The 25,069-nt window shown below is 59.8% G+C and overlaps 1 protein-coding gene across 1 annotated transcript in view; it reads left to right on the top strand.

Annotated features, from left to right (window-relative positions):
- Nucleotides 1-25,069, top strand: part of IGFN1 (immunoglobulin like and fibronectin type III domain containing 1) — a 50,277-nt gene that overhangs the window by 12,562 nt on the left and 12,646 nt on the right. Inside the window, exons 5-16 of the mRNA XM_055319185.1 lie at nucleotides 5,066-5,259; nucleotides 7,120-7,202; nucleotides 9,403-9,511; nucleotides 10,614-10,753; nucleotides 11,695-11,794; nucleotides 13,075-13,119; nucleotides 13,356-13,401; nucleotides 13,945-14,116; nucleotides 14,976-15,089; nucleotides 16,258-16,426; nucleotides 17,557-17,829; nucleotides 18,578-18,648. Of these exons, the coding sequence (XP_055175160.1) occupies nucleotides 5,066-5,259; nucleotides 7,120-7,202; nucleotides 9,403-9,511; nucleotides 10,614-10,753; nucleotides 11,695-11,794; nucleotides 13,075-13,119; nucleotides 13,356-13,401; nucleotides 13,945-14,116; nucleotides 14,976-15,089; nucleotides 16,258-16,426; nucleotides 17,557-17,829; nucleotides 18,578-18,648 (1,516 nt within the window). The remainder of the gene's footprint in view (nucleotides 1-5,065; nucleotides 5,260-7,119; nucleotides 7,203-9,402; nucleotides 9,512-10,613; nucleotides 10,754-11,694; nucleotides 11,795-13,074; nucleotides 13,120-13,355; nucleotides 13,402-13,944; nucleotides 14,117-14,975; nucleotides 15,090-16,257; nucleotides 16,427-17,556; nucleotides 17,830-18,577; nucleotides 18,649-25,069) is intronic.

Consider the following 25,069-nt stretch of genomic DNA (forward strand, 5'->3'; position numbering starts at 1 on the left):
TTTCAGCCTGAACTTTACTACCAGCTGCATGTGGCCGGGCTGCTGGGAACTTGGGAAGTTGATGCCAGAGCAAGGATAGCTGATCTCAGAGAAGGCGCCATACTGCCCTTGGAACCCGGGGCAGGGGGATTGCGTCATAGGGTCTCATCCCCATGGTACTGGTCTCAGCTGGCCAGCGGGAGCGGAGGTTCCCAGGGACAAGTCATACCCCCTCTGGGCCTCGATTTCCATCTTAGGCAAAGCAGTCCGTGAGACTGAGCTTGCCCTGGGTATGAATCCAGGCTCAGGCCCAGGGGTTGGGAGGCCCTGTCCCTGCCCTTGGAAGCCCCTAGTCTGATGTGGGAGACACAGCCCCACTCCTGGGGAGTGCCAGTCTAATGGGGGGGGATAGGTCCCGGCTTCAAATTTTTTTTTCTGTTCCAATCTAACTAATACACAACACCCAAGAGTTCTTTCTAAAACACAAATAATTATTTCTCCTCCTAAAAGCCTCTTACGGCTCCTCATGCACCCCAAAATAAAGCCCAAACTCCCCTGCAAGGCACGAAAAGCACTTTACAACCTCCCTGGGTGTGAGGTCTGCAGGGCAGGTGGGCCTTTAGGTGAAGGCCAGTGCCTTGCCACAAAGCCGCCGGGGAGCGGGGAGCGGAGCCCTCTCCTGGGGCACCGTGGGTGTGCGGGAAGGTGTCCTGGGAGGAGAGACACGCTTGGCCTTTGCAAAGCTCCAGGACTGGAGGGAGGCAGAATCTGTGTCCCTAGGACCGGCCTGAGGCACGAAGGCCCAGCTGAATTAATGTGGTCCCCAGACATGTCACCGAATACTGTATAACAGGAGGGCAGGAAGGGGCCCTGTTCTAACGGGGGGTGGGGGTTGGCGGGGGGCGGCGAGAAGGACCTGGTGCTGGAAGGACCGAGCCAGAAGGTCAGGTGAAGGGCGTCGGTTGGTAGAAAGGTCTCGGGCACCGCGAGGAGCTCAGTGGGTGAGGGCAGGCTCCTGGCGCAGAGTGCAGTTGCCGTCAGGCTTGGCCCCGACGACAAGAGCCTGAGTCAGGCTGACCTGCGGGCCTCCCGGGGTTCTTGGGGCTCCCGACGCACCCACCCTGTCGGCCTCCCGTCCCAGCCCAAGGCGGCTGGCTCCTCTGCCCCAGCTCCTCGCTGCCTTCTGGACTCAGTTTCTCCACCTGGGGGGGGGCAGTCTGACAGAGCACTGGGCCAGATTCCAGGAATCAGGACGGCCTCCCCGTCCCCCCTTCTGCCAGCGTGACGCCCCTGCTGCGAGGCCCACCGCGGTCAGGGCCCCGGACGCCACGAGGGCTCTGGGGAAAGATGGTAGGAGGCGTCTCCTTTCCACTCAGCTTGCCACCTCTTCCCACAAGGGCTGTCGCTGGGGGGGGGGCGGGGTGGGCAGCCAAGGACTCGGGGCTGGGGCGACTTGCTGGGAGTTGGGAGGACTGGTGAGGGGTGACACAGAGCCTTTTCTGAACCCCACAGACTCCCTGCCCCTCCTGGCTCCTGCCCTGGGCAAAGCCCCATGCGGGCGGTGGCAGGTGCTTTGAAGGCCTCCAGGGTTACCTCCCAGCGAGCTTTCCATGCGGTCATGGGAGAGACACTGATAGGAATGAACGAGATACTCCTTTTGTATTTTTTAAAAAAGATTTTATTCATTTATTCATAAGTGGTACAGGGGGAGAGAGAGAGAGAGAGAGAGTGGCAGAGACACAGGCAGAGGGAGAAGCAGGCTCCATGCAGGGAGCCCGACGTGGGACTCGATCCCGGGTCCCCAGGATCACACCCCGGGCTGAAGGCGGCGCTACACCGCTGAGCCAACCGGGCTGCCCTCCTTTTATATTTTTAAAGCACAAATCGTGTTCATCCCCAGATCACGTTACCAATAGGGCACCAAGAACTAGTCATTTTTACCAACCCTGTAATAATCTGTAAAGAGCATGATTACCTTGCACGGCACTTTGTGTCTATGGTTAAGAAGATTAAGTAGCTGAATATAAGTATTTAAAATATACTACTCATATTTTAGTCCTGTTTTATTATTTTCTTCCTTTAAAAAAAATACCAGAAGGGCACCTGGATGGCTCAGTGGTTGAGTGTCTGCCTTGGTCCCAGGGTGTGACCCCGGAGTCCTGGGATCGAGTCCCACGTCGGGTTCCCTGCAGGGAGCCTGCTTCTCCCTCTGTCTGTGTCTCTGCCTCTCTCTCTCTGTGTGTCTCAAATAAATAAATAAATAAATAAATAAATAAATAAATAAATAAATAAATAAAATCTTTTAAAAAAAATACCAGAAGGCTCAAAAAATGCCAGTGGTTGCGCCCTTCTCAACATCTGAGAGGCCCTGGTCTATCTTTTGAAGATAAGAGGTTCGTGGTCAAAAGAACGCAGCCATGAAAGCTGCAAAGTGTTAGATTATATTTAATTTTTAAAGTTCTGAATTGCTGGGCCAGGAGGCAGAAGTGTGATGGCGTCAGAGGACCTGCTTGACATTCCTACCCCGTCATTTACTAGCTGTGTGACTGTGACCCTGGTGTCGGGCCGTTCTTAGCCTCAGCTTACTTATCTGTAAAATGGACATAATAAGGATCTACGTCCTAGGGCTGTTATGTGGCTAAACAAAACAACCCACATAATGATGTCCCGCAGGATCTCGGGACCCCCATGTGTGCTGTAATTTGCTGTGGTTCGATGACAGCAGACGGTGTCTCTGTAACAGAGGCAGCTGTATGAAAACGCAGCCCGAGGAAGCAGAGCAGGTTCGCCTCCGCGAGCAGGACTTGTTTATTCGCCTCCTCACCATCTGACTGATAGCTCAGCGAAGCCGCTTTCTGGAATGACTTGGCAATTGGGACTTCTCCCCAGTTCAGCGCCTTTTGACAGGTCATGCTCCTCTCCATTAACAGCTAGTAATGTGTGGACCTACCCTGCCTCCCTCCTTTGCAGAGAGGAGCCCTGAGGCCGGGAGAGAAGCCCATCTCCGGAAAGAGGGAGGCAGAGTAGATCCACAGATTGCTAGTCGTGAGGACTGCAGATTTAAGAGTTAATACAAAGACCTAGAAGAATGTCTGACACGTAGCAAGAGCTCTGTAAGAGTCCAGTACTGCTGTTGGCATTGTGTTCTGCTGGATGCTCTCAAAGGTCCTGTCCAGCTCTGATCTTCTGGAAGGTTCTGCATGGCCCCAGTAGACCAATGCCCATTGTGGCCTGAAGCCTCCTGGAAACTGGAGCGGGGACTCCTCCTGCCCTCTGTTCCCTGGGGGACAAGAGGGCCCCCTTCTGTGACCCTCAGGTCAGCGGGGTCTCCTGGGCTCGACCCTCTCAGATGAGAGACTTAGCTCCTGACACACATTTCTCTGATGATGAAAGCTGGCTTTGCAAGCATGAAATTGCCCTTTGGGTCTCTAAGATCTTCGTTTCCACGGGGCACATTTGCTACCTGCAGGTGCATGAGAAAGACATGAACTAAGGCTGACCCGTAGGCTGGGCTAGAGGCAGGAAGGCTTGAGGGCCAGGCAGGCAGCTGTGCAGGGGTGGCGGCGGCGGCGGGGGGGGGGGTGTCTGAATGTTGCTGACGAAAGGGCAGCACTGAGTGTACCCCAGGGAGGCTGCTGTGAAGCACAGGGAACGGTACTGTGTGTCCCCACCCCACTCTCTCAGTTCCATCTTCCTGGGCCAGGACTGGGAAATAGATTCTTGGGCCCTAGCTCTAAGCTCAGAAATGGGTCAAAATTCCTGAAGTCGTCCCCACAGGGCAGCAGGCAGCCTTCTACCTTTTCAGAGAGTCCAGCTCTGTCAGTGACGTTGTGTGTGTGTCTTTGAGCAGAACCATGCCCTCCCAATCCATCTACCTGGACCTCCGTGGGAACAAGAGAGGACATGGTCCCATGGAGAAAGTCTTCAGGGACACTTGCCCAGCTAGAGCAGAGCTGTTTTGCACACCAACACATAGAGACCGTAGCAGTCTGTAAATGAATTCAAATTCTCTCCTGAGTCACATGAAATTACCCTGCTTTCCGAGTATGCGAGGCCTTGCCATGGAACCTACTCAGCAAGTCACAGGGCTCTAGAAGATTCAGATTGGCCAGGATCTCATGGATCATCCCACCCGACCCATGCATGCCATGGGGAGTAAGGGGGCCCCTAGAGGGAGGCCTGTATGGGGCCCAAGCCTCTTGGCTCCTGCCATACAATAATGCATTTCCCTCTTGTGGGGACAAGGAAGCAATCACAAATTGCGATCATTTCACTACCCAAAGTCGTTGAGCCCTTCCCATAAGTCACTGTAAAAGAATGAATATGCACAAATCCTGCATATTCATGACATGGATATTCCCCTAACAACGAAGGCCCAAATTCATCCTTGTATCTCCCAGAAAAAGTCTATGAGAAGGTATAATAAGGTCACATCATGGAGAGACGTAGTGTGAACATTTTACCACTGGATAAAACCTGGGCCCTGGGGAAGATCACTGGGCATCAGAAAACTACTGTTGGCCTGAGTGGTAGGTAGCCAGAAAATTCCCTCAAGGGGCTGTCCTTTGACCCATTTTCATTGCTTGGAGTCCTGAAATTTCCATCTTATTGCAATGAGAGCGATGCAAGGATGGTACAAAGCAGAGCAGGGAGGCAGGACGACTGTGGTCTTCTCGCCATCCCCAGGCCTCAGGGAAGAAGCTACCAGCTACCTGGAGGGCCATGGAGGCACCTAATATGCTGAAGGGCTGTGTATGGGCCATGTTCCCAGCCTCCCTCTTCCCCTCCTGGGACGCTGGAGCATTGTGGCTCAGAAGGCCCCCTGGAGCCCAGAGCCCCTATCATCAGAAAGAACACCTTGGCTTTATTGGACCAGGCTCCTGGGAGCTGAACTCCTGCCTCCCACTTCCACTCTCCCCCATTCCTTTCTACCTGCACCAGAGGCAGTTTCTAAAACTGCAAACTGGATCCTGTCTCTCTTTACACTTAAATAAACCTCAATAGCCCTTAGGACAGAGATCAAAATTCTCCAACGGCTTCTCAAGCCCACCTGTCCACACTCTCCGCTCGCGGCCTCCCGCCCCAGGGCTCCCAGCTCCAGCTCTACCGGCCCCCTCCTGGTTCCCTCGGAGCACATGCTGCAGTTTGTAGAACTGGCCAGTCGGCCCGCGTCTGACCCGTTAGACTGCAAGCTCCACGAGAAGGAGGCCTGGTCCTTTGCTTCCCTTCCTTTATGTTCCCAGCGCCTAACACAGTGCCAGACCCAGGACCCGACACAGGGTAGGCGTTCAACACCAGCCTCTGACACCTAGGGTGAGAGACACACAGGGGAACACGCAAATAGATGCACACGCGCGCATACACACCCACACTTGTGCATGCACACACCCCAGAGTGGAAGGGGTCAAACACCTCCCTTCTCAGAACACACGCAGAGGTGGCTCCAACACAACTGGCAGTGTGCTCGTGTGCTAATGAGTCCGTGTACGTATCCAGGGGTCTCCCTTTGAAGCCGACCGGGTGACCTTCTCATCTCATCTCCTGAGCTTTGCTTCCCCTTCACTCTCCTTAAGAAAATCTAGTAGCAGCTATCCTGTCCCCACTTCCCATCTTCCATCCACACGTCCTCAAAATCTGCCTGCCACCTTCAGGCCCCAGCCCGGTGGGCCGAGCCCCCGCCCCCCCCCTTCTATCCCGAGAAAGCTCACATTCCCCGAGAAGGCCTCCTGGCTGCATGGCTTCCAGGGTCTCCTCCTGCCCCACTCTCGCAGGAGAGTGCACCCCCACAGTAGAGCCTTTGGGATCTTGCTCTTCTGTGTGGTTCCCAAAACCTGTTGCCTGTTTGCTGCCGCTCTGGGTTGTGATTCCCAAGAGGGCAGTGGCTTCATGTATTTGTGTGACTTATGATGTCAAGGGTCTCAAGGGATCAGCTTAGCTGCAAAATTAGGGCTTTGGATGAAGTACCCCATCCCTGCTAAAAAGGGTCATCTAAATGAGGCGACGTGGAACAAACTTAACCACGCCAATCTAGTTAAGAGCTCCCAGCTTTGCAAACCGAGGAGTTGGATGAGCTAATGTCACAGGACCCTTCCATCTCTGACCTCCTCAGAGGCTAGGGCATTAACCGCCGCCGAGGGGGCTGTCCTGCCAAGCCTGGGCTGGAGCAGGAGGCGGGAGGCGGGCAGTGGGAGGGGCCGAGGAGCCTGGGGAGTCCGCGGTGACCTACATCTGCTCCCGGCACTGCCCGTCCACCAGCAGTCCATTCAGAGGCCCCAGCAGTGTGCAGCAGCGGGAACAGGGAGGAGGGAGCACTCAGGAGGCTGGACGTGGGCAGGGCACCCAGGTAAGTGGGCACCGTGCACCCGGCTACCCACCCAGGGCAGAGCAGGGCAGAAGGAGAGATGCGGGAATGCTCTCTAACCTCTCTACTCAGGAAGGGGCAGCGGTGGGCATGAGGCGCAGCCCCATGGGTGCACGCACAGTACCCTCTAAATGACTCCAGGATATTTGGAAGAGACAATTTCATTGAGTCCTGTCCAGCGGCTCTGTCCTGGCTCGGGTCTTCCAGGCACAGTTTGGCTTAGCGTGTGGAAGGATGACCAGGTTAGACACCTGGCTAGCCGTCCAGAATAAGGACCTCCGGCCTGGGACTTGTTCCATCTTGATTAATAACCTGGTCGAAGCAGTTGAGACAAACCCCACTCGGTTCTTCCTGCCTCAACCCTACCAGTTTGGAAGGGGGGGCAGCAGCTGCCCGGAGGGGCAGGTGGGGCGGGGCCCGGGAGCCTGGGGGCCAGGGGGACCGGGACCACTGCCCGGGGCGCCAGGGCCCAGAGTCGTGGCGGGACAGGCTGAGTGAGGACGCGGCTGCTGTTTGGTGCTGAGAAAAATTGGGATTTCTTCTCAAAAGAGGGAAGGAACCATGAGGAGAGAAATCACTTCCTTCCCGCTCCCTCTGATGGAGACCACATCCCCCTACCCTCCAACCCTCCAGCCCTCCAACCCAGCCCATCTCTCACCCGCTGGTCACTAACCTTGCCCCGGATCTGGCTTCCTGAAGAGAGCAGAGGTCTGGGGGGCAAGTGGCTTCACATCAGGCCCCTAAATTCCTGTCTGGAGTGCTTCTCTGTCCCTTCTCAGCTGGGGCCTGTGGGCACAAGGGGGGGGGAGCAGCGGGGTGGGCAGTGCGCTTCAGGAGTGGGGGGCAGGCGGGGCGCCTGAGAGCCACGAGGTTGGGAGGATGACCAAGGGGACAGCCAGGTGTCGGGCTAAGTTCCAAGTCACTGCAGGTGCCCAGGACCTGCGGGGGGGGGGGTGGGACGCAGCCTCCTGCAGGCCCCCCACAGGCCCCCATGCACCTCGCAGCCCCTCGCAGTCCCTGCGGACTCCAGAGCCCCCGCAGGCCCTCTGCAGACCCCCGCAGGCTCCCGTGGACCCCAGAGCCCCACCGCAGGCCCCCGTAGTCCCCCGCAGACCCCACAGCACCCCCCACATGCCCCCCACAGCCCTCGCACAGGTCCTGCAGGCCCCGGCGGCTCCCGCAGACCCCGCAGACCCCCGTAGGCTGCCTCACAGGCCCCAGCAGCCCTCCACTGATCCTGTAGCCCCCCCACAGGACCCCGCAGTCCCCCCGTGGCCCCTGCAGGCCCCCCCGCAGGCCCCAGCAGTCCCCTCCACCTCCCTCCAGCCCCCTGCAGTCCCCTCCAGCCCCCTGCAGCCCTCTGCAGGCTCTGCAGCCCTCCGCAGCCCCCCGCAGCCCCCGCCAGCCCCTTGCAGGCCCCCCCGCAGTCCCCTCCAGCCCCCTGCAGCCCTTCGCAGTCCCCTCCAGCCCCCCGCGGGCCCCCAGCCCCCCTCAGGCCTCTGCAGCCTCCCCGCAGTCCCCTCCAGCCCCCCGCAGCCCCCCGCAGCCCTCCGCAGCCCCCCGCAGCCTCCACAGCCCCCCGCAGCCCCCCGCGGGCCCCCACCTGCGTGGTCAGCTGCTGTCTGCCGGGGGCGGGGGGGGGGCTCCCCGTGGCCACCCCCGCCGCCGCCGCCGCGCAGCCCGCCGGGTGACCGCCCCAGAACGCGGCTGGCGCGCCTGGCATTCCAGCGCCGGGCGGCCGTGGGGGCCACCTGGGGCGGGCGGTGGGGCGGGCGGTGGCAGCGGGTGGGCGGTTGTGAAACCCGTCGGGTGGGGGCAGGTGCTCTCCTGTGACCCCGTCGGGAACACGAGGCTCCGGGGCAGCCAACCCGGCCTCAAAATGGAAGCCGCTGGCCTTGGGCCCGCGCAGGATGGGCCGGGATGCAGGCGCGCGGGGCACAGGCGGCAGGGCCCTGCGCTCACCTGACGCCGTAACTCACGGGCCGCCCGAGGGGCAGAAGGATTTATGAGGCGCCTGCCAGGCCGCGCAGCCAGCGCCGGAGCAGCCAGCGAGGGGATTTCCCCAGACCCGGTGATAGAAGGGTCCCAGTTGGTTGCCAGCGGGGGGCAGAGCCTGCGGGCGCTGCTGGGCCGCCCGAGCTGGGGCAGAGCCAAGGCCCCACACATCCCTGGAAAGCCGCCCCGCGCCCCCCGGGAGGCCGCTGCACATGGCTGAGCATCTCCTGAAGTCTGGGGAGGCTGAGCCCCAGCCGCCGGGGGGCCCTGGGGCCCGGGGACCCCCCGAGGGCCACCACCCGCACAGGTGGCAGGTTCGGCCCGGGGTCTTGGTGACCCGGGAAGGGTGCAAGCGGGCACCCGCCCACCCTGCCCTGTGTCCCGGAAGCCGGCTTTGCCTGGCGTGACTCGCGGGACCCCATCAGTGCCGCGGGGGGGGGTTAGACCGCTGCGCCCAGCTCCCCTGCCAGAGACGGGCCGGGCACCGACGGGGCGGGCGCGGCGGGAAGAGCGGCCTGCACCTCCCTCAGCCGTTCTGTCTCTGTCCCCAGGAGATCAGCCGCGGCGCCCAGTAACGGAGGAGGCACCTGCACCATGGCAGGTGAGAGACGAGCTGACCCCCTCCCTGCCCTCGTCCCTCCCTGGCGCTTCCAATGGGGGAGGGGCTCAGAGATTTGCAGAACTCACCCATATCTTTGTTTTTTCCAGTCGTAACTGTGGGTTTTACCTTGTTTTCCTAAATGAAGCGTGCACAGCCCCCCGCGGAGCCCCTTCCCATTCTCCTTTCTCCAGCTTGACCGCGGTGACGCTGCCAGGCCCTGGGAGCCCCCTGCCTACTGCTCAGGGGCTCCATTCACACTGCCTGATTCCACTAGAAAGTCGCAAAGCCCTGCTCACGGGCAGGAGCTCTGAGACACAATCCTGCCCAGTGGTGGGATAGTGGGGGGGGGCCCACGTTCCTTGGGTGCATGTGCGTCAGGGCTCTGTTGTGTTCAAGGGCCACCCTTGAGGAAGAGTAGGGAGGGCTCATCTCGCTTTCCCCACCGTCTCCAGGGAAGCCCGCCAAGAAGTCTTCCCTTTATGGGGTGAGCATCCGGCAGCTGGTGGACGAGATCCCCGAAGGCTGCAGCACACCAGACTTCCAGCAGAAGCCCGTCCCCATGGCGCTGCAGGAGGGTGAGCCCCGGGGGGGCAGCTGCTGAGGGTGTCACAGCCTGCTTCCCAGCCCCCACGCCCAGCACCAGGCCACACCGTGTCTCCCTCTGTTTGGGGGGTGCCTGCCTGCGGGGGTCCCCAGAAGGGCCAGGGACCTGAGGGGCAGAACGGGCGTGGGGAGTGAAGACATACTATGATATGCTGAAGCAAGAAAGATCCGGGAACCAGGGTGGGCGATGCGAACTGGGGAGCAGGAGAGGTGGTGGTGTTCCCTCACCCCCTCCTCTCTCCCGGCCTCCGAGCAGCCGCTGTAGACACTGTTAAAATGAGGTTCATTTGGGCCGCGTGAGAAAAGTGCCCAGGCAAGTAATGGGAGCAAAGGCCTCTGGGGGAAGGAGTGAGAATTGGGCATTCTTTCCCCATCACGGGTTCCTACAGTACCTTTCAGTTGACATCATCCTGGTATAAAAGAAAGCACGGCGCCTTATTTTTCTAAGTCTGACTCTATGTCCCCACTCAACGAGGTCATGAGAGATTGTCTGTCATCACTGGGAAGGGCCCTTGGGTCTTAACTCTGCGCTGCTCCCAGTAGAGGGGCTCCTGGTGGGAGCCCAAGAGATTCCCGAGGGTAGGCAGCTCCCAGCCTTCCATGCCAAAGATGCGGCTTGGGCTCTTTTGTGAGGCTGGAACCCTGTGTCTCAGGATCATCCCGCCTCGAGGGTAGACATGGGACCCCCCCCACAAAGGTGCATCCCCTTCCCAGTCCTCAGAGAGTCCTTTAGACTCCTCCCTCGCCCACTTGCAAAGAAACGCACCCGTCCGCCCCAAGCCCTGCCTGCCTCTCCTTCCACCATGGGCAGTCCAGCTGCATCTTGGCCTCAAGGAGCCCACACTCCGCGATGTAGAGGCCAGGCGGGGATTTGTCTTTGGGTGCTTGATAACTGCTGCTCGCCGCCTGGCATCGTACGAGTCCTTCAGTCAGGGCACCATGGCCTGTCACCCTTCTTGGAACGGGCAGTTGGAATGCCTAGAGCCGCGAAAACAACACGTTAAAGCCTCAGTAAAGCATATGGTTGGGCCTGCCCAAGCCGCCAATCCTTTGACCGCCTTTTTCCTACCACAGGGAAAAATGCCGTCCTTCGGGCCGTGGTGTGTGGGGAGCCCAGACCGGAGGTTCACTGGGAGAGCACCCAAGGGGCCCTCAGCAACTCCAGCAAGTACCAGATCTTGTCTGCCCCTGGCAGCAAGGAGCACGTGCTACAGGTCAGATCTGCAGCTCTCCCCCGACCCAGGTCTGCGCGTCTCTCCCTGTCCCCTTGAAGGTCCCCTTGGCGGCCTCCAACGGCCCAGAGCAGCAGAAGATGTTCCCAGTTGGGGTTGAGTGCACTCAGCAATGTCCTGTGGCTCCAGGTCCCCCAGCCAGGGGTGGGCCTGGCGGGCGCGCAGGTACCTCTGCTGACAACCTGACAGGTGGAGAGGCTGGAGCTTACGGACTCAAGCTCTGGAGTCTGACTTCTGGCATAGGAAGCCACCTTGGCCCTGGAAAGTTCCTTCCTTCTCCATACTTCTGTTTCCTCATCTGTTACATGGGGGAGAACAACAGTACTCGCTTGACGGTGTCATGAATATGAGAAGTTTATGTAGAGTGTCCAGCCAGCGCCTGTGCTCTAGTGAGCGCTCCGTCCACGCTGGCCGGTGTTGGCAATAGTTAGAGCTAGTGGTCACTGAGCACCTACTATGTGCTGGGCCTGGTCCTCGGGCTAAACATTTGACAGAGATTATGTGATTACTCCTGACCATCCACTTCTTTTCGAGGCATCATTACCCCCACCTTATAAGGAGCTAAGGTTCAGAGAGGTTAGGTAATTTCCCCAAGGTCCCCTGGCCCGTAACACATGGCAGAGAGGATATGCAGGCCCAGGCCCATCTGACCCGAAAAAGCCAGCTCTTTCTGCTACATCCCATTGCCTCTGCTGTTGAAGAGGCCCCCCCCCCGGAACGTTGTCCCGCTATCTGCCAATGGTACACCTGCTCTCTGTCATGATCCAGCTTTTTGTTTTGGGGTCTGACTTTCTTGACGAAGACCGTGAGCTCTACAAGGAGAGGGCTGCGTCTTATTCATCTGGATAAACCTCTCGCTGTGTTTTAGCAAGTGGAGGAAGGGGGGTGCTAGTCCTGTTCCCCTGGCCTTGGCCCCCCTGCAGATCAACAAGCTGACGGGCAAGGACACCGACCTGTACCGCTGTACCGCAGTGAACGTGTACGGAGAGGCCACGTGCGCCACCAGGCTCCTGGTCATCGAAGGTGGGCTCGTCCCCCTGCCGTCCTCCTGTCTCATCGCTGCTTGGGGTGCTGACCCTGGCTTTCTCCTCAGAGAGCCCTCAGAGGCCCCAGAGGCTGGGCAGCCGGTGAGGTGAAAGGAGAGAGGGACAGCAAGGCTGCTGTCCTACCCGGTGCCAGGGCCCTTGGCTTCAGCCACTTACATGCCAACTCTGCATGTGGTTTAAAAGCCGCACACTCAGCAGATGCCCCGCTGCAGATGCTCTGAATGATATTCTCTTAACCCCGTGGAATGAGGGCAGGACCTGGAGCTTGGTTTCTGGTCCTGAACCTTCTGCTAACTGCTTCAGTGGGCTTCGTTTTCTTCTCTGGGCCCCGGTTTCTCCAAGGTACAAAGGATACTTGGTACAGGCCCCCGTGGGAGGGGCAGACAGGTAGTAGGAAGGCCAGATCCTTTCCCAGGCAAGCGTGGGGCGGGGGGTTGTTTGTCTGTTTTGGCTTGCACCGTGTTTCCAGATTTTAAATTAATTGTTGACATACGATAACGGGAAGGTACACGTCTCTTGAGAAAAAGCAAATCTAGTCCTTCAATTGGTTATGCTTTTGCCCACGAGTAACAGAAAACCCTACTACGAATAGCCCAGGAAATAAAGACACTTGGTTATGTCACATAAGAGTCCTAGGTTGGAGTCCAAGGCTCAAGCTGCAGCTCAGGGCTGTCACGGGACAGCCAGGCTCTTCCTGTCGCACCGCGCTGCCACCTGAAGACGCTGGCTCGTAGCCTCACGGTCATAAGACCGCTGCTGCAGATCCAAACTGAATCCACCTGCAAGGGGCGGGGGGAAGAAGGGGAAATAGGTGGCCCCAGGTACATCTGGGCCTTTTACCAAGAAAGCAAAAGCTTTCCCAGAAACTCCTTGGAGACTTGCACTTACATCTCATTGGCCAGACCATGTCACACAGCCACTCCTGGTGGCAAGGGAAGCTGGGAAGGCAAGTACCAGCCAGCCACGGTCACGGAGCTCATTCTGCTACCCCCTGCCCTGCAGACCTGTCAGTGGGCCCCCTCCGCGTGCGATGATAACCAGGTCAGCTCCACCTTGGTCATGCTAGGGCTCTGGGTATCGAAGCCTGTGATGCACAGACCCTCCGCCCTGCTCATCGCTCTTGCTGAGCTCTTGCCCTTGTGGACAGTCAGGCGGACCGGGCCCTGGCACTCAGCTGGTTCTCAGGAAGGCCATCAGTGTGTCTCATTTCTCTCCCTATCTGTCCACATGAATTCCCTCCTCCTCCCGATGGTCCAGTTGGCTTTCGGAAGAGTCGGAAGAGGCACAAGGAAACCCAGGAGGGTAGGTGGAAGGGTTGCCAGACATCTTCTTGGGCTTTGGGGAATGGGCTACTCCTCACTTGGGGCTCCCTACTTGACCAAGCCCCTACCAGCACCTTATGGTCCACAGCTTGGTTGTCAACCATGGAGCACAGCTCCTCCGATTGCCACCCCACCCCCACTGCTGCAGAAAAGCCCTGCATTAGCCCGCTGGAATCCCACCCTGGGCTTGGGGCCTCATTCCTGCTCTTTTTCTAGACTTCAAGAAGGAGCTTTTGGACTGCCGAAGTCTCCTGAAGAGGAGGTGGGTCTGGGCCTGTCCAGGAGTAGGGCTGAAGGGTCCCCAGCTACATCCATGAGCCAGCGGGGCTCAGCTCTCCCGTCCACCGGCTAGGAAGCTAGACTGCAGGTCCAAGGGGAGGAAGGAAGAGAGCTGACCTGGTGGTTCTGTTGCCTTTAAGCTCTATGTCCTTGAATTAATCATCTCTCCTCTCTGGGTGGAGATTTACTCATATGTAAAATGGGGTGCTCCACCGGGATGATGATGTTTTTTTGCAGTGTTAAACTAACAGAATAATCTGCACACCACCATCCTTCTCAAAAATCCACAATACAAGGTATTAGGAGCAGAGTTTCTCCTCTGGAAGTTTGCACTGTGGGGCGAAGGTGACCCCTGCCCATCTCTGGGTCCATCGTGTCCCAACAGTGGTTAGTCCCAGAGCCCAGCACCCCTGTCCCTTTCTTCTAGTGCAGAAGCTCCCCACAGCCTCTTTGGGGGGGGTGCCGGGCCCAAGGGACCAGCCCCTGGGGCTCCCCTGGCCTCTGACCTGCCCACCCTGCTCCCCAGGGCCCCACCTCCCAAGAAGAAGGTGGACCTGCAGCAGGTGTGGCAGCTTCTGATGACGGCCGACCGCAAGGACTACGAGCGGATCTGCCTGAAGTACGGCATCGTGGACTACCGGGGCATGCTGCGCAAGCTGCAGGAGATGCGCAAGGAGCACGAGGACAAGGTGGCAAAGGTACCCTCACCCGGGCCACAGCCTGGAGCGCGGCCTAGCTCGGGGCCTGCCCTCGTCCAGCTCCCGTGCTGTGTGTGGCCGAGGACCCAGGCCCTCCAGTCAACGTTTTGGCTTTGAAATCTGGCTCAGATACTTACTAACCCCTGGGGCATTGGGAAGGTTAGGGCCTCCCCATCTTGGTCTCCTTGTCTGTAAAAAGGGCGCTATCGTTGTACCTGCCTCTTAGGATTAGTGAGACGATGAACGAGAGAATGTACTTGAAGCGCTTAGCCTCGCGCCTGTCGCCTGGCAAGGGCTTCCCGTCAGCTGTCATCATCCCCAGGCCTTGGATGCCTGTATTATTTCTAAAGGCTTCCAGTGGAGGGGATCTCACAGTTGCCCGCTTGTCCCAGTGTCCTAGAAACTGTATAGGAAGTTCCTTCCCGGGTCTAACCTAACTAGTCTAATTTGTCTAATTTGTCTTCTGGAGATGCAAAACAACGAGTGTTCATCATCTTGAAAATAGTATCTTATCACCTTGAAGGTGGCTCATCCAACGTCCCGGGACTCAGTTTTCTGTCCTCCGAGCTTTCTCACTGCCTTAACATAGGGCTTTGCACACTTTAGGGGCTCAACTAATTTTTGTTGGCTGGAACAGCGTATGAACAGAAAGGCCCTGCCATGTTCTCAGAGAACCCGGACACCTGGGGCTCTTTCCCACTTGGCTTCCTGACCTGATGTCACATCTTGGAAAATTTCTTCCCACCTGTATAATGGGCAAACGCATGCTTGAGTGGGACCTGGGGACCTGGGCTCTGAGGGTTTGGAGTGCCCCGAAGAGCGAGCTCAAAGAGCTCCCCGGTGGGGTTGTCTTCCCTAGTACGTTAATGCCGTGTCCAACCTGAGACACATCAGGGTCAGCAAGGAGGGCGTTGCAACCTTTGATCTGGAGCTGGATCTCAAGTATTCCGGGAGCAACATTTACCTGTGTAAGGTGAGGCAGGAGGAGTCATTGAGGAGGGAGGGATCAGGGTGCAGGGACGCTGCAGGGATGCTGCAGGTCCCGGGGTTGCGGGGTGGGGGGAGCTGTGGGTTCCGTGGATTCCCCTCTGGTAGCAACTCAAATACACCGATGGTGAGTCCTGTGTCCCCTGGAGTTCCTGGATGGAGTGAGGTCCAACTTGGTGTAGACATTTCACAGAGTCCTCTCACCTCTCATGGAGCAACCAGGTTCTCTAGCCAGGCAGGGGGTGGGGGGTGGGGGGCAGGGGGGGCGGGAGAAAGTGCACCCCCCCGCCCCTGCATCCATTTCTTTGCCCTAGCTGGTCCTGCTGCCTGGCCTGGTCTTCCCCAATACCCACACGGCTAATCCCCTGACCACCCCGTGGTGACACTCCCAGTCCCCCAAGCCCCATCCTGTGTTCCGGACTCTGTATCCTCCTCTCTCTTCCCCCCCCCCCCATTCTATCCCTTTCTAATCTACGTTATTTTATCTGCTTGTGATATTTGTCATTTGTCTGTGTCCCTTGTAGAATTTTAGCTCCCTGGGGAGGGGGGGTGGCAGGAATCATCTTTGTTTTAGTCCCTGATGTCCCCAAGTACCTAAAGCAGTGCCCGGCCCACAGTAGGCAACCGAGGGTTATTGCTCATCTCCAGCAAGTGGCAAATCTATCCGGGCTGGGCTCTAGCTGACGTGGCGTGGGCGTGGATTACCGGGTTTCCTAGAGGCCCAAAGACACCTGATAGGGCACAACTCTCCTGTTCCCTCGACAATGAATGTGCTGGGGACCCGGGCCCTTGGTGTTGCCTCCCCGCCCCCTTGGGAACCCCCCGGGGCTGCTTGGGTGGTTGCTCTATTCCGTCTGAGCTGAGGTCTCCCTCTCAGGTGTCTCTTGTGTGACACCTGCAGGTGATTTACTCCATGTAAGAGCCAGGGACACTCCCAGGGCACGGATGCCTTCACGCACACTCCGTGCTCTCAAGGCCTCTGAGCCCTGCTCTCTGCCCCAGCCCCCGACCCCCTCCCCAGCCCCTGTGGGGTTCCAGCAATATGTTGTCTGGTGCCTGGGTCCGTGGGAGAAACCTGCCCGAGTGGGGTTGGGGCAGGAGGTGCCGGGGACCCACCGCAGCTCTGAACCCCCGTCTTCCTTTCTGGGTCTCAGGATGGTGAGATGGTCCCCTACGGCTTTGACAACCAGGCCAAGCACTCCCTGCGGCGGCTGGGGAAGCGCTACCAATTCCAGATCCGGGACCTGCACCTCGAGGATGCTGGCATTTACCAGGTCAAGGTGGAGGATGTGCAAATCTTCTCCACCGAACTGGATGCTAGCGGTGGGTGCCCCCTCCCCGCCCACGGGAGAAGTTAGAGTGGAGATCCGTTAGGAGTGGGGCCCATGTCGGTGCCATGGTGGGGTGGAGCTAAACGTGATATGCACCCCCCCCCCCCCACCAAGACTGTAAGGGAGAGGAATGCACAGCCGGGTGCTTACAGTGAAATGATCTCTGCTTTCCCAAAGTCTTGGTCCGAGGTCGGTGCTCTCTTGGTGCTGAGCTGGGCTGTCCCCAGTTTCAGCCCCAGGGGTACAATGTCCCAGCCACGGCCCTTCGGAGCCACCAATCATGTCCACATTGGGTCCTTTTGGATACAGACTCTCACCTCCCACACTCCCCAGCAAGAAGCTCCACCCAGGTGCTCGGGCCGCTGGACCCCTTCCCTCCCTGCCTCCCGTGCGCCCTCCCCACCTGGGTCCCGGCCCTTCCTCTCTCATCGAGCTCTGTCCCATTGCGTGAGTGTTACCCCCACCCCCAGAGCACTTGCCCGCTCCAGAGCCCTCCTGGGAGGACAGGCGGGGCGGGGGGGGGGGGAAGCAAGCTTTGAGCAGTCGGGATGTAAAGAACATGGTTCTGAATCAAGGTTGGGGAAGAAGGAGGGCAGGAGGTCTCCAGGCCTGGAACGCCCGCCCGGACGGGGCTTTGAGGGCCGAGAAATGACGTGGGTCGAGGGGAGAGGGACAGGGGCTTTGGAGTCAGCCATCCCGGGAGGGGGCCCTGACCGGGCTGCCTCTTGGTCGGGGCAGGCCGGGGTTCCTTACTTGGGGAAGGGAAGAGCATTACCTGTGTTGGCGGTGGTCAGAGGACCGAGGAGAGAAGGTGCGGGGCGCCGCGGCCGTCAGCGTGTTGGTCTCCTTCACGTCCCCATCTCGACCCCGGACATCATCTCTGGGTTTAGGATTACAGACTTCCAGAGCCGAGGACAGGCTCACTGCTCATAACCTCACCATCACCTCCCGCTTTATGCTGGGAAGTGTCACCTGGGGGGGCAGGTGACCTGCCCAAGGTGGCACAGGACATTTGTGGCTGAGCCGGTCAGGACCTGGGCCTCTGAGCTCCCGGCCCCGCTGTGTCAGGTCACGCCGTGCCAGGCTGCCCAGCTGACGCCCCCGTTCCCGCTTCCCCGACAGCCATCCCCTCCAGAGTGGTGGTCCCGCTGGCTGAGGCCCACTGTGAAGAGCAGGGTGACGCTGTCTTCGAGTGCACTCTCTCCAGCCCCTGCCCCCACGCCGCCTGGAGCTTCCGGCACCGGCCGCTCCAGCCCAGCGACAGATACGAAGTGTCTGTGTCCCCCGACGAGCTGACCCACCGGCTGGTGGTAAGGGGAGTCCGTGTCTCAGACATGGGCCCCTACTCGCTGAGCACTGGGTTCCACGGCTCTAGCGCCTGGCTGGTGGTTGGAGGTGGTGAGTGCTTCATCCCTCTGTCTTTCCCTGTCTGTACCAAGGCAAGACTCAGGGGCGGGGGGGGGGGGGCGGCACGAAAGAGGCCAGCGCCAGGGGCTTCCTTGGGCCAGTCGTTAGCTTGAGATGATTCTTCCCTCTGAGGATGAGAAAGGCTCCTGAGACCTGTCCCTGCCCCACTGCGATGCTGGCCCTGCCCAACCACCCCAGTCCTCCTCCAGGACGTGTGCTCTGCGGGGCTTCTGCGACTCCTCTGTGGGCGCAGATCCGAGGGCCTGAGGGTCCTGGCCAGGGCTTGGCCCAGGTTCAGTAGGACGAGAAGTCCCTGGGTCAGGCCAAAGAGCTCCCTCAAACCCCCCTAGGGATTTGGGCTCAAGGTGATCCCAGGCACCTGTAAAGTGGGCATTTGTAAGGCAGACAGTGGGGCACACAGACCTTTTAAAAATCATGCAACTGGTCACGGCGGTTTGATAACCTCGTGAGTTTTAGGTTATGTATTTTTCTCCAAAAGTACTTATGAGCCACGTAGTGGGGCAGGGTGGTTGTGGGTACAGGGCTGGGGGAGGTGCTGATAGGATTCGTCTGTCAGTGGGCTGGCACGCCCTGGCTTCCTTCTGAGATGGTCAGCTTTGCTCTACTGGGGAAACTAAGGGTCATGCAAAGCAGTTGGGGTCAGACAGGTGCCTTGGCCCGGTTTAACGGGTCTTTTCTTTTGTCTCTCTATGGGGGCATTGACCTCTCACCAAAGCTGGAAAGGATAAAAGCCTTCTGACCACAAGGGCTGACCATCAGCTGCGAGCACGAGCACGAGGGGCCCGGGCCTCAGAAGCAGGAGATTCCAGAAGCATCAGTGGCGAGGGAGGGGAACTCGGAGAGCAGGGCCCCCTGGAGGGCTACCTCAATGGGGCCGGACCTGCTTCTGGGCTGCCACTCACAGCTGGCCCCGAGACAGGTGGCCTCGGTGGACATGGCTACTCCCTGATAGAGAGTGATGGGACAGATGGCTCAGCCTGGGGCCCTGGGCAGGCCAGAAAGGGCTTTCTGGAAGCAGAGGGAGGCATGGCCACTCCCTCTGGGGAAAATCAGCTCCACGCAGAGGGAGGCTGGGGCCGAAGCCTTCCGGGGAGCCCCTATCTACAGGGAGAGGGCGTGGAATCAGGGTGGGGCCTCGTGGAAGGTCAACAGCAAGATGTCGGCAGAGACAGTGATGGGGACAGACGCGGGAGGCTGGCAGGAGGCTGGGAGGCAGAGTCCAGGCACCCTCAGGTGGGAGGACTGCAGAGCAGCAGGGAAGGAAAGGAGTCCAGAGAGGACCAAGGGAGTCCCCTGCACAGGCATGGCCAGGACCGACTCTGCAGTGCTCCTTTGGGATCTGGGAGAGGAGAGACAGCCCCGAGGGGATCCCAGTCTGGTCCTGGGGGCTCTTGGTCAGAAGAGGAAGTGATGGAGATTTTGCCTGCGGGGAGCCTGGGTGAGGTGGAGGGAGGGGGGGACCTGAGCAGGGAAAGACAGAGAGGAGCCACAAGGACAGTGTGGGGCAGTGGGACCGGCCCGGGGGGAGCTGGGGACACCAGTGGGCCAGGTGGTCCTGGGGCCCGGGCGTATCCCGGAGAGAGAGCTTCTAGCTCCAAGATAGGCCTAGGCCCTGCGTCCTGGGGCCCTCGGGCAGGCAGAGGTGCTGATGATGGGGAAGCAGGGGGCTGGTGGGAGCCCGAGGAATCCCGAGGGCAGAGATCTGCAGGAAAGAACTCCCAGGAGCCCTCAAAGCCTGGTAGCAGAAAGTTCTTCCTGGGACAAGGGGGGCCTGAGGCCAAAGCTGAGGAGTGGCTACAGGCAGCCGATCAAGGCCCAGGGAGGTCAGCGGGCGGGAGGGACGGCTACCAGAGCAGCCCTGTAGGCCCAGGAGGCCCCGGGGGCTGGGAAAGGGGCCTACGGGGGCTCGGGGAAAGGGAAGGCCAGGAGACAGCGGGGGGCTGGGGCGAGGCAGGGGGTGGCTCTGGAAGCTTCCAGTATTCCCAAGGCTGGCCAGCAGGGCAGCAGCGGGGAGCAACGGGTGCTGGAAGAATGGAGTCTGAGAGCACAGGTCCTTGGGATGACACAGGGGCCAGCCTCAGCAAAAGCGGGCCCCCCCACCGGCCTGGCATGTTGGGGTCTGGAGAAGGGCAAGGTGGGGCGGGCGGTGCCCAGGAGGCTGGACTGATGGGGTCTGGTCAGGGGCTGGATAGCAGAGGCCACAGGCCAGTTGGGTCTCCAAGCCTGGGGGCTCTGGGGGCTGGGGAGGCCCTAGGAGACCCCGGACTGAGAGGTCCAGGGGCAATGGGCTCTGGGCCAGATTTCTGGAACGGATCAGGGACGCCCAGAGGGAAAAGAGGTGAGACAGGCTATGATGAGGACGGCTTAGGGGGCCCAGGAGGGATGGAATCGAGCTTTGGCGACGGCTTCGGGTATGCTGGACGAACAGGCCCTGAAAACCGCGCTGGCTACGGCGGTGCCTCGGCCGTGTCGGGGGAAATGGGATCTGCCGATGGCACGGGTCGTCGGGTTGCCTCTGGGGCACTTGGGGGAACAGAGTCTGAGGAAGGGGGTGGTTACAGGCATGGCTCGGGGGTGCCTGGCGGAACGTGGCCTGGAAAGAAAGACAGTGATGGGCCTGCAGTAAGAGGGTCGGGGAGGTTTGCTTGTCTCCAGAGTGGCTCAGGTGGCCCTGACAGAGGGCCCGCGGGTGACACCGGGATCCCCGCGGAGGCCGAGGCTGCCTCCAGAGGCCCGGGGGAGGGCGGCCCCCAGGGAAGGCATCATTCCAGGGGTGGCCTAGGGAGTCCCGGCGCAGCGGGGTCTGCAGATGGAGGTGGCTATGGGGTCTCTGCAACAACGGAGGCTCTTGGGGAGGGACACGCAGAAGCAGAATCGGGGGTCTCTGGAAGAATAAGGCCCGGGAGTCAGCCTGGAGACTATGGGGACTTCAGAGCCTCAAGGGCCTCTGGAAAAGGAGGCCACGAGCATGGCTCTGGGGAAGCAGGAGCCATGGATCCGAGGTACCTGAAGGTCGGAGGCGACGGGAATGATGGGGTTGGGAGCAGGGACCTTGGCACTAGGGCCTCTGCCCCTGGAGCCGGTCATTGGGATGGTACCAGGTTCCCCGGGGCACTCGCTCCTCATGCTGGGGATGGTTCTGGGAGCCAGGGGCCTTATGGGTCTGCTGACATGCTAGGCTACGGGGGGCCAGGAATTCAAGGGCCTCAGCAAGTTGGAAGCGGAACAGCTTATAGAGGAGGGTCAAAAGGGCTTGGGTCTGGGGGGCTGGGGCCAGCGGGGGAGGCAGGCTTTAGAGACAGCTCAGGAGACCATGGGGGAAGGGGTTCAGGTGCCAAGGTAGGTTATAAGGCTGGTATTGGGGTTTCAGGGGGAATGGGATCAGTAGACGAGGTAGACCATAGGAAGGCTTGGGGAGCTCCAGAGACAATGGGCTCAGGGGGGGAAGCAGGTCACAGGGATGGTTTGGGGGGTCCTGGGAGAACTGGGCCAGGGGGTGAAATAGGTGATAAGGATGGCTTGGGGGGTTTTGGGAGAATGGGGATGGGCGGTGAGGCAGGTTATGGGGATGGTTTGGGGGGTCCTGGGAGAATAGGGAAGGGGGGTGAGGCAGGTGATAGGGATGGTTTAGGGGGTCCTGGGAGAAGGGGGATAGGGGGTAAAGCAGGTTATGGGGATGGTTTAGGGGGTCCTGGGAGAGAGGGGATGGCGGGTGAAGCAGGTTATAAGGATGGTTTGGGGGGTCCTGGGAGAATGGGGATGGGCGGTGAGGCAGGTTATGGGGATGGTTTGGGGGGTCCTGGGAGAATAGGGAAGGGGGGTGAGGCAGGTGATAGGGATGGTTTAGGGGGTCCTGGGAGAAGGGGGATAGGGGGTGAAGCAGGTTATGGAGATGGTTTCGGGGGTCCTGGGAGAATGGGGTCAGGGGGTGAGGCAGGTTATAAGGATGGTTTGGGGGGTCCTGGGAGAATGGGGATGGGGGGTGACGCAGGTTATGGGGATGGTTTCGGGGGTCCTGGGAGAGAGGGTATGGCGGGTGAAGAAGGTTATAAAGATGGTTTGGGGGGTCCTGGGAGAATGGGGTCAGGGGGTGAGGCAGGTTATAAGGAGGGTTTGGGGGGTCCTGGGAGAATGGGGATGGGGGGTGAGGCAGGTTATAAGGATGGTTTGGGGGGTCCTGGGAGAATGGGGATGGGGGGTGACGCAGGTTATGGGGATGGTTTCGGGGGTCCTGGGAGAGAGGGTATGGCGGGTGAAGCAGGTTATAAAGATGGTTTAGGGGGTCCTGGGAGAATGGGGTCAGGGGGTGAAGCAGTTTATAAGGATGGTTTGGGGGGTCCTGGGAGAATGGGGGTGGGGGGTGAGGCAGGTTATAAGGATGGTTTGGGGGGTCCTGGGAGAATGGGGATGGGGGGTGAAGCATGTTATGGGGATGGTTTCGGGGGTCCTGGGAGAATGGGGTCAGGGGGTGAGGCAGGTTATAAGGATGGTTTGGGGGTCCTGGGAGAATGGGGATGGGGGGTGAGGCAGGTTATAAGGATGGTTTGGGGGGTCCTGGGAGAATGGGGATGGGCAGTGAGGCCGGTTATAAGGATGGTTTGGGGGGTCCTGGGAGAATGGGAGTAGAGGGTAAGGCAGGTTATGGGGATGGTTTGGGGGGTCCCGGGGGAATGGGGGTGGGGGGTGAGGCAGGTTATAAGGATGGTTTGGGGGGTCCTGGGAGCATGGGGATGGGGGGTGAAGCACGTTATGGTGATGGTTTGGGGGGTCCTGGGAGAATGGGGGTGGGGGGTGAGGCAGGTTATAAGGATGGTTTGGGGGGTCCTGGGAGAATGGGAGTAGAGGGTAAGGCAGGTTATGGGGATGGCTTGGGGGGTCCTGGGAGAATGGGGGTGGGGGGTGAGGCAGGTTATAAGGATGGTTTGGGGGGTCCTGGGAGAATGGGGATGGGCAGTGAGGCCGGTTATAAGGATGGTTTGGGGGGTCCTGGGAGAATGGGAGTAGAGGGTAAGGCAGGTTATGGGGATGGCTTGGGGGGTCCTGGGAGAATGGGGGTGGGGGGTGAGGCAGGTTATAAGGATGGTTTGGGGGGTCCTGGGAGCATGGGGTCAGGGGCTGAGGCAGGCTATGGAGATGGTTTGGGGGGTCCTTGGGGAATGGGGCCAGGGGCTGAAGCCGGCTATGGGGATGGCTTAGGGGGTCCTGGGAGAATTGGGTCAGAGGGAGCGGCAGGTTCTAAGGATGGTTTGGGGGGTCCTGGGAGAATGGGGCCAGGGGCTAAACCCGGCTATGGGGATGGTATGGGGGGTCCTGAGAGAATGGGGATGGGCAGTGAGGCAGTTTATAAGGATGGTTTGGGGGGTCCTGGGAGAATGGGGCCAGGGCCTGAAGCTGGCTATGGGGATGGTATGGGGGGTCCTGGCAGAATGAGGATGGGCAGTGAGGCAGGTTATGAGGATGGTTTGGGGGGTCCTGGGAGAATGGGGTCAGGGACTGAAGCAGGCTATGGGGATGGTATGGGGGGTCCTGGGAGAATGGGGATGGGCAGTGAGGCCGGTTATAAGGATGGATTGGGGGGGCGTGGGAGAATGGGGTCAGGGACTGAAGCCGGCTATGGGGATGGTATGAGGGGTCCTGGGAAAATGGGAATAAGGGGTGAGGCAGGTTCTAAGGATGATTTGGGGGGTCCTGGGAGAATGGGGTCAGGGACTGAAGCCGGCTATGGGGATGGTATGGGGGGTCCTGGGAGAATGGGGATGGGCAGTGAGGCAGGTTATAAGGATGGTTTGGGGGGTCCTGGGAGAATGGGGTCAGGGACTGAAGCCGGCTATGGGGATGGTATGGGGGGTCCTGGGAGAATGGGGATGGGCAGTGAGGCCGGTTATAAGGATGGTTTGGGGGGTCCTGGGAGAATGGGGTCAGGGACTGAAGCAGGCTATGGGGATGGTGTGGGGGGTCCTGGGAGAATGGGGATGGGCAGTGAGGCCGGTTCTAAGGATGGTTTGGGGGGTCCTGGGAGAATGGGGTCAGGGACTGAAGCCGGCTATGGGGATGGTATGGGGGGTCCTGGGAGAATGGGGATGGGCAGTGAGGCCGGTTCTAAGGATGGTTTGGGGGGTCCTGGGAGAATGGGGTCAGGGACTGAAGCCGGCTATGGGGATGGTATGGGGGGTCCTGGGAGAATGGGGATGGGCAGTGAGGCCGGTTCTAAGGATGGTTTGGGGGGTCCTGGGAGAATGGGGCCAGGGGCTGAAGCCGGCTATGGGGATAGTTTAGGGGGTCCTGGGAGAATTGGGTCAGAGGGAGCGGCAGGTTCTAAGGATGGTTTGGGGGGTCCTGGGAGAATGGGGCCAGGGGCTGAAGCCTGCTATGGGGATAGTTTAGGGGGTCCTGGGAGAATGGGGATGGTGGGTGAGGGAGGTTATAAGGATGGTTTGGGGGATCCTGGGAGAATGGGGCCAGGGGCTAAAGCCGGCTATGGGGATAGATTAGGGGGTCCTGGGAGAATGGGGTTGGTGGGTGAGAGAGGTTATAAGGATGGTTTGGGGGGTCCTGAGAGAATGGGGCCAGGGGCTGAAGCCGGCTATGGGGATAGTTTAGGGGGTCCTGGGAGAACTGGGTCAGAGGGAGCGGCAGGTTCTAAGGATGGTTTGGGGGGTCCTGGGAGAATGGGGCCAGGGGCTAAAGCCGGCTATGGGGATGGTATGGGGGATCCTGGGAGATTGGGGATGGACAGTGAGGCCGGTTATAAGGATGGTTTGGGGGGTCCTGGGAGAATGGGGTCAGGGACTGAAGCCGACTATGGGGATGGTATGGGGGGTCCTGGGAAAATGGGAGTAAGGGGTGAGGCAGGTTCTAAGGATGGTTTGGGGGGTCCTGGGAGAATGGGGTCAGGGACTGAAGCCGGCTATGGGGATGGTGTGGGGGGGTCCTGGGAGAATGGGGATGGGCAGTGAGGCCGGTTATAAGGATGGTTTGGGGGGTCCTGGGAGAATGGGGTCAGGGACTGAAGCAGGCTATGGGGATGGTATGGGGGGTCCTGGAAGAATGGGGCCAGGGGCTGAAGCCGGCTATGGAGATGGTATGGGGGGTCCTGGGAGAATGGGGATGGGCAGTGAGGCAGGTTCTAAGGATGGTTTGGGGGGTCCTGGGAGAATGGGGTCAGAGACTGAAGCTGGCTATGGGGATGGTATGGGGGGTCCTGGGA

The sequence above is a fragment of the Nyctereutes procyonoides genome, unplaced genomic scaffold (assembly GCF_905146905.1).
Source record: "Nyctereutes procyonoides isolate TBG_1078 unplaced genomic scaffold, NYPRO_anot_genome, whole genome shotgun sequence".
Classification (NCBI taxonomy): Eukaryota; Metazoa; Chordata; class Mammalia; order Carnivora; family Canidae; genus Nyctereutes; species Nyctereutes procyonoides.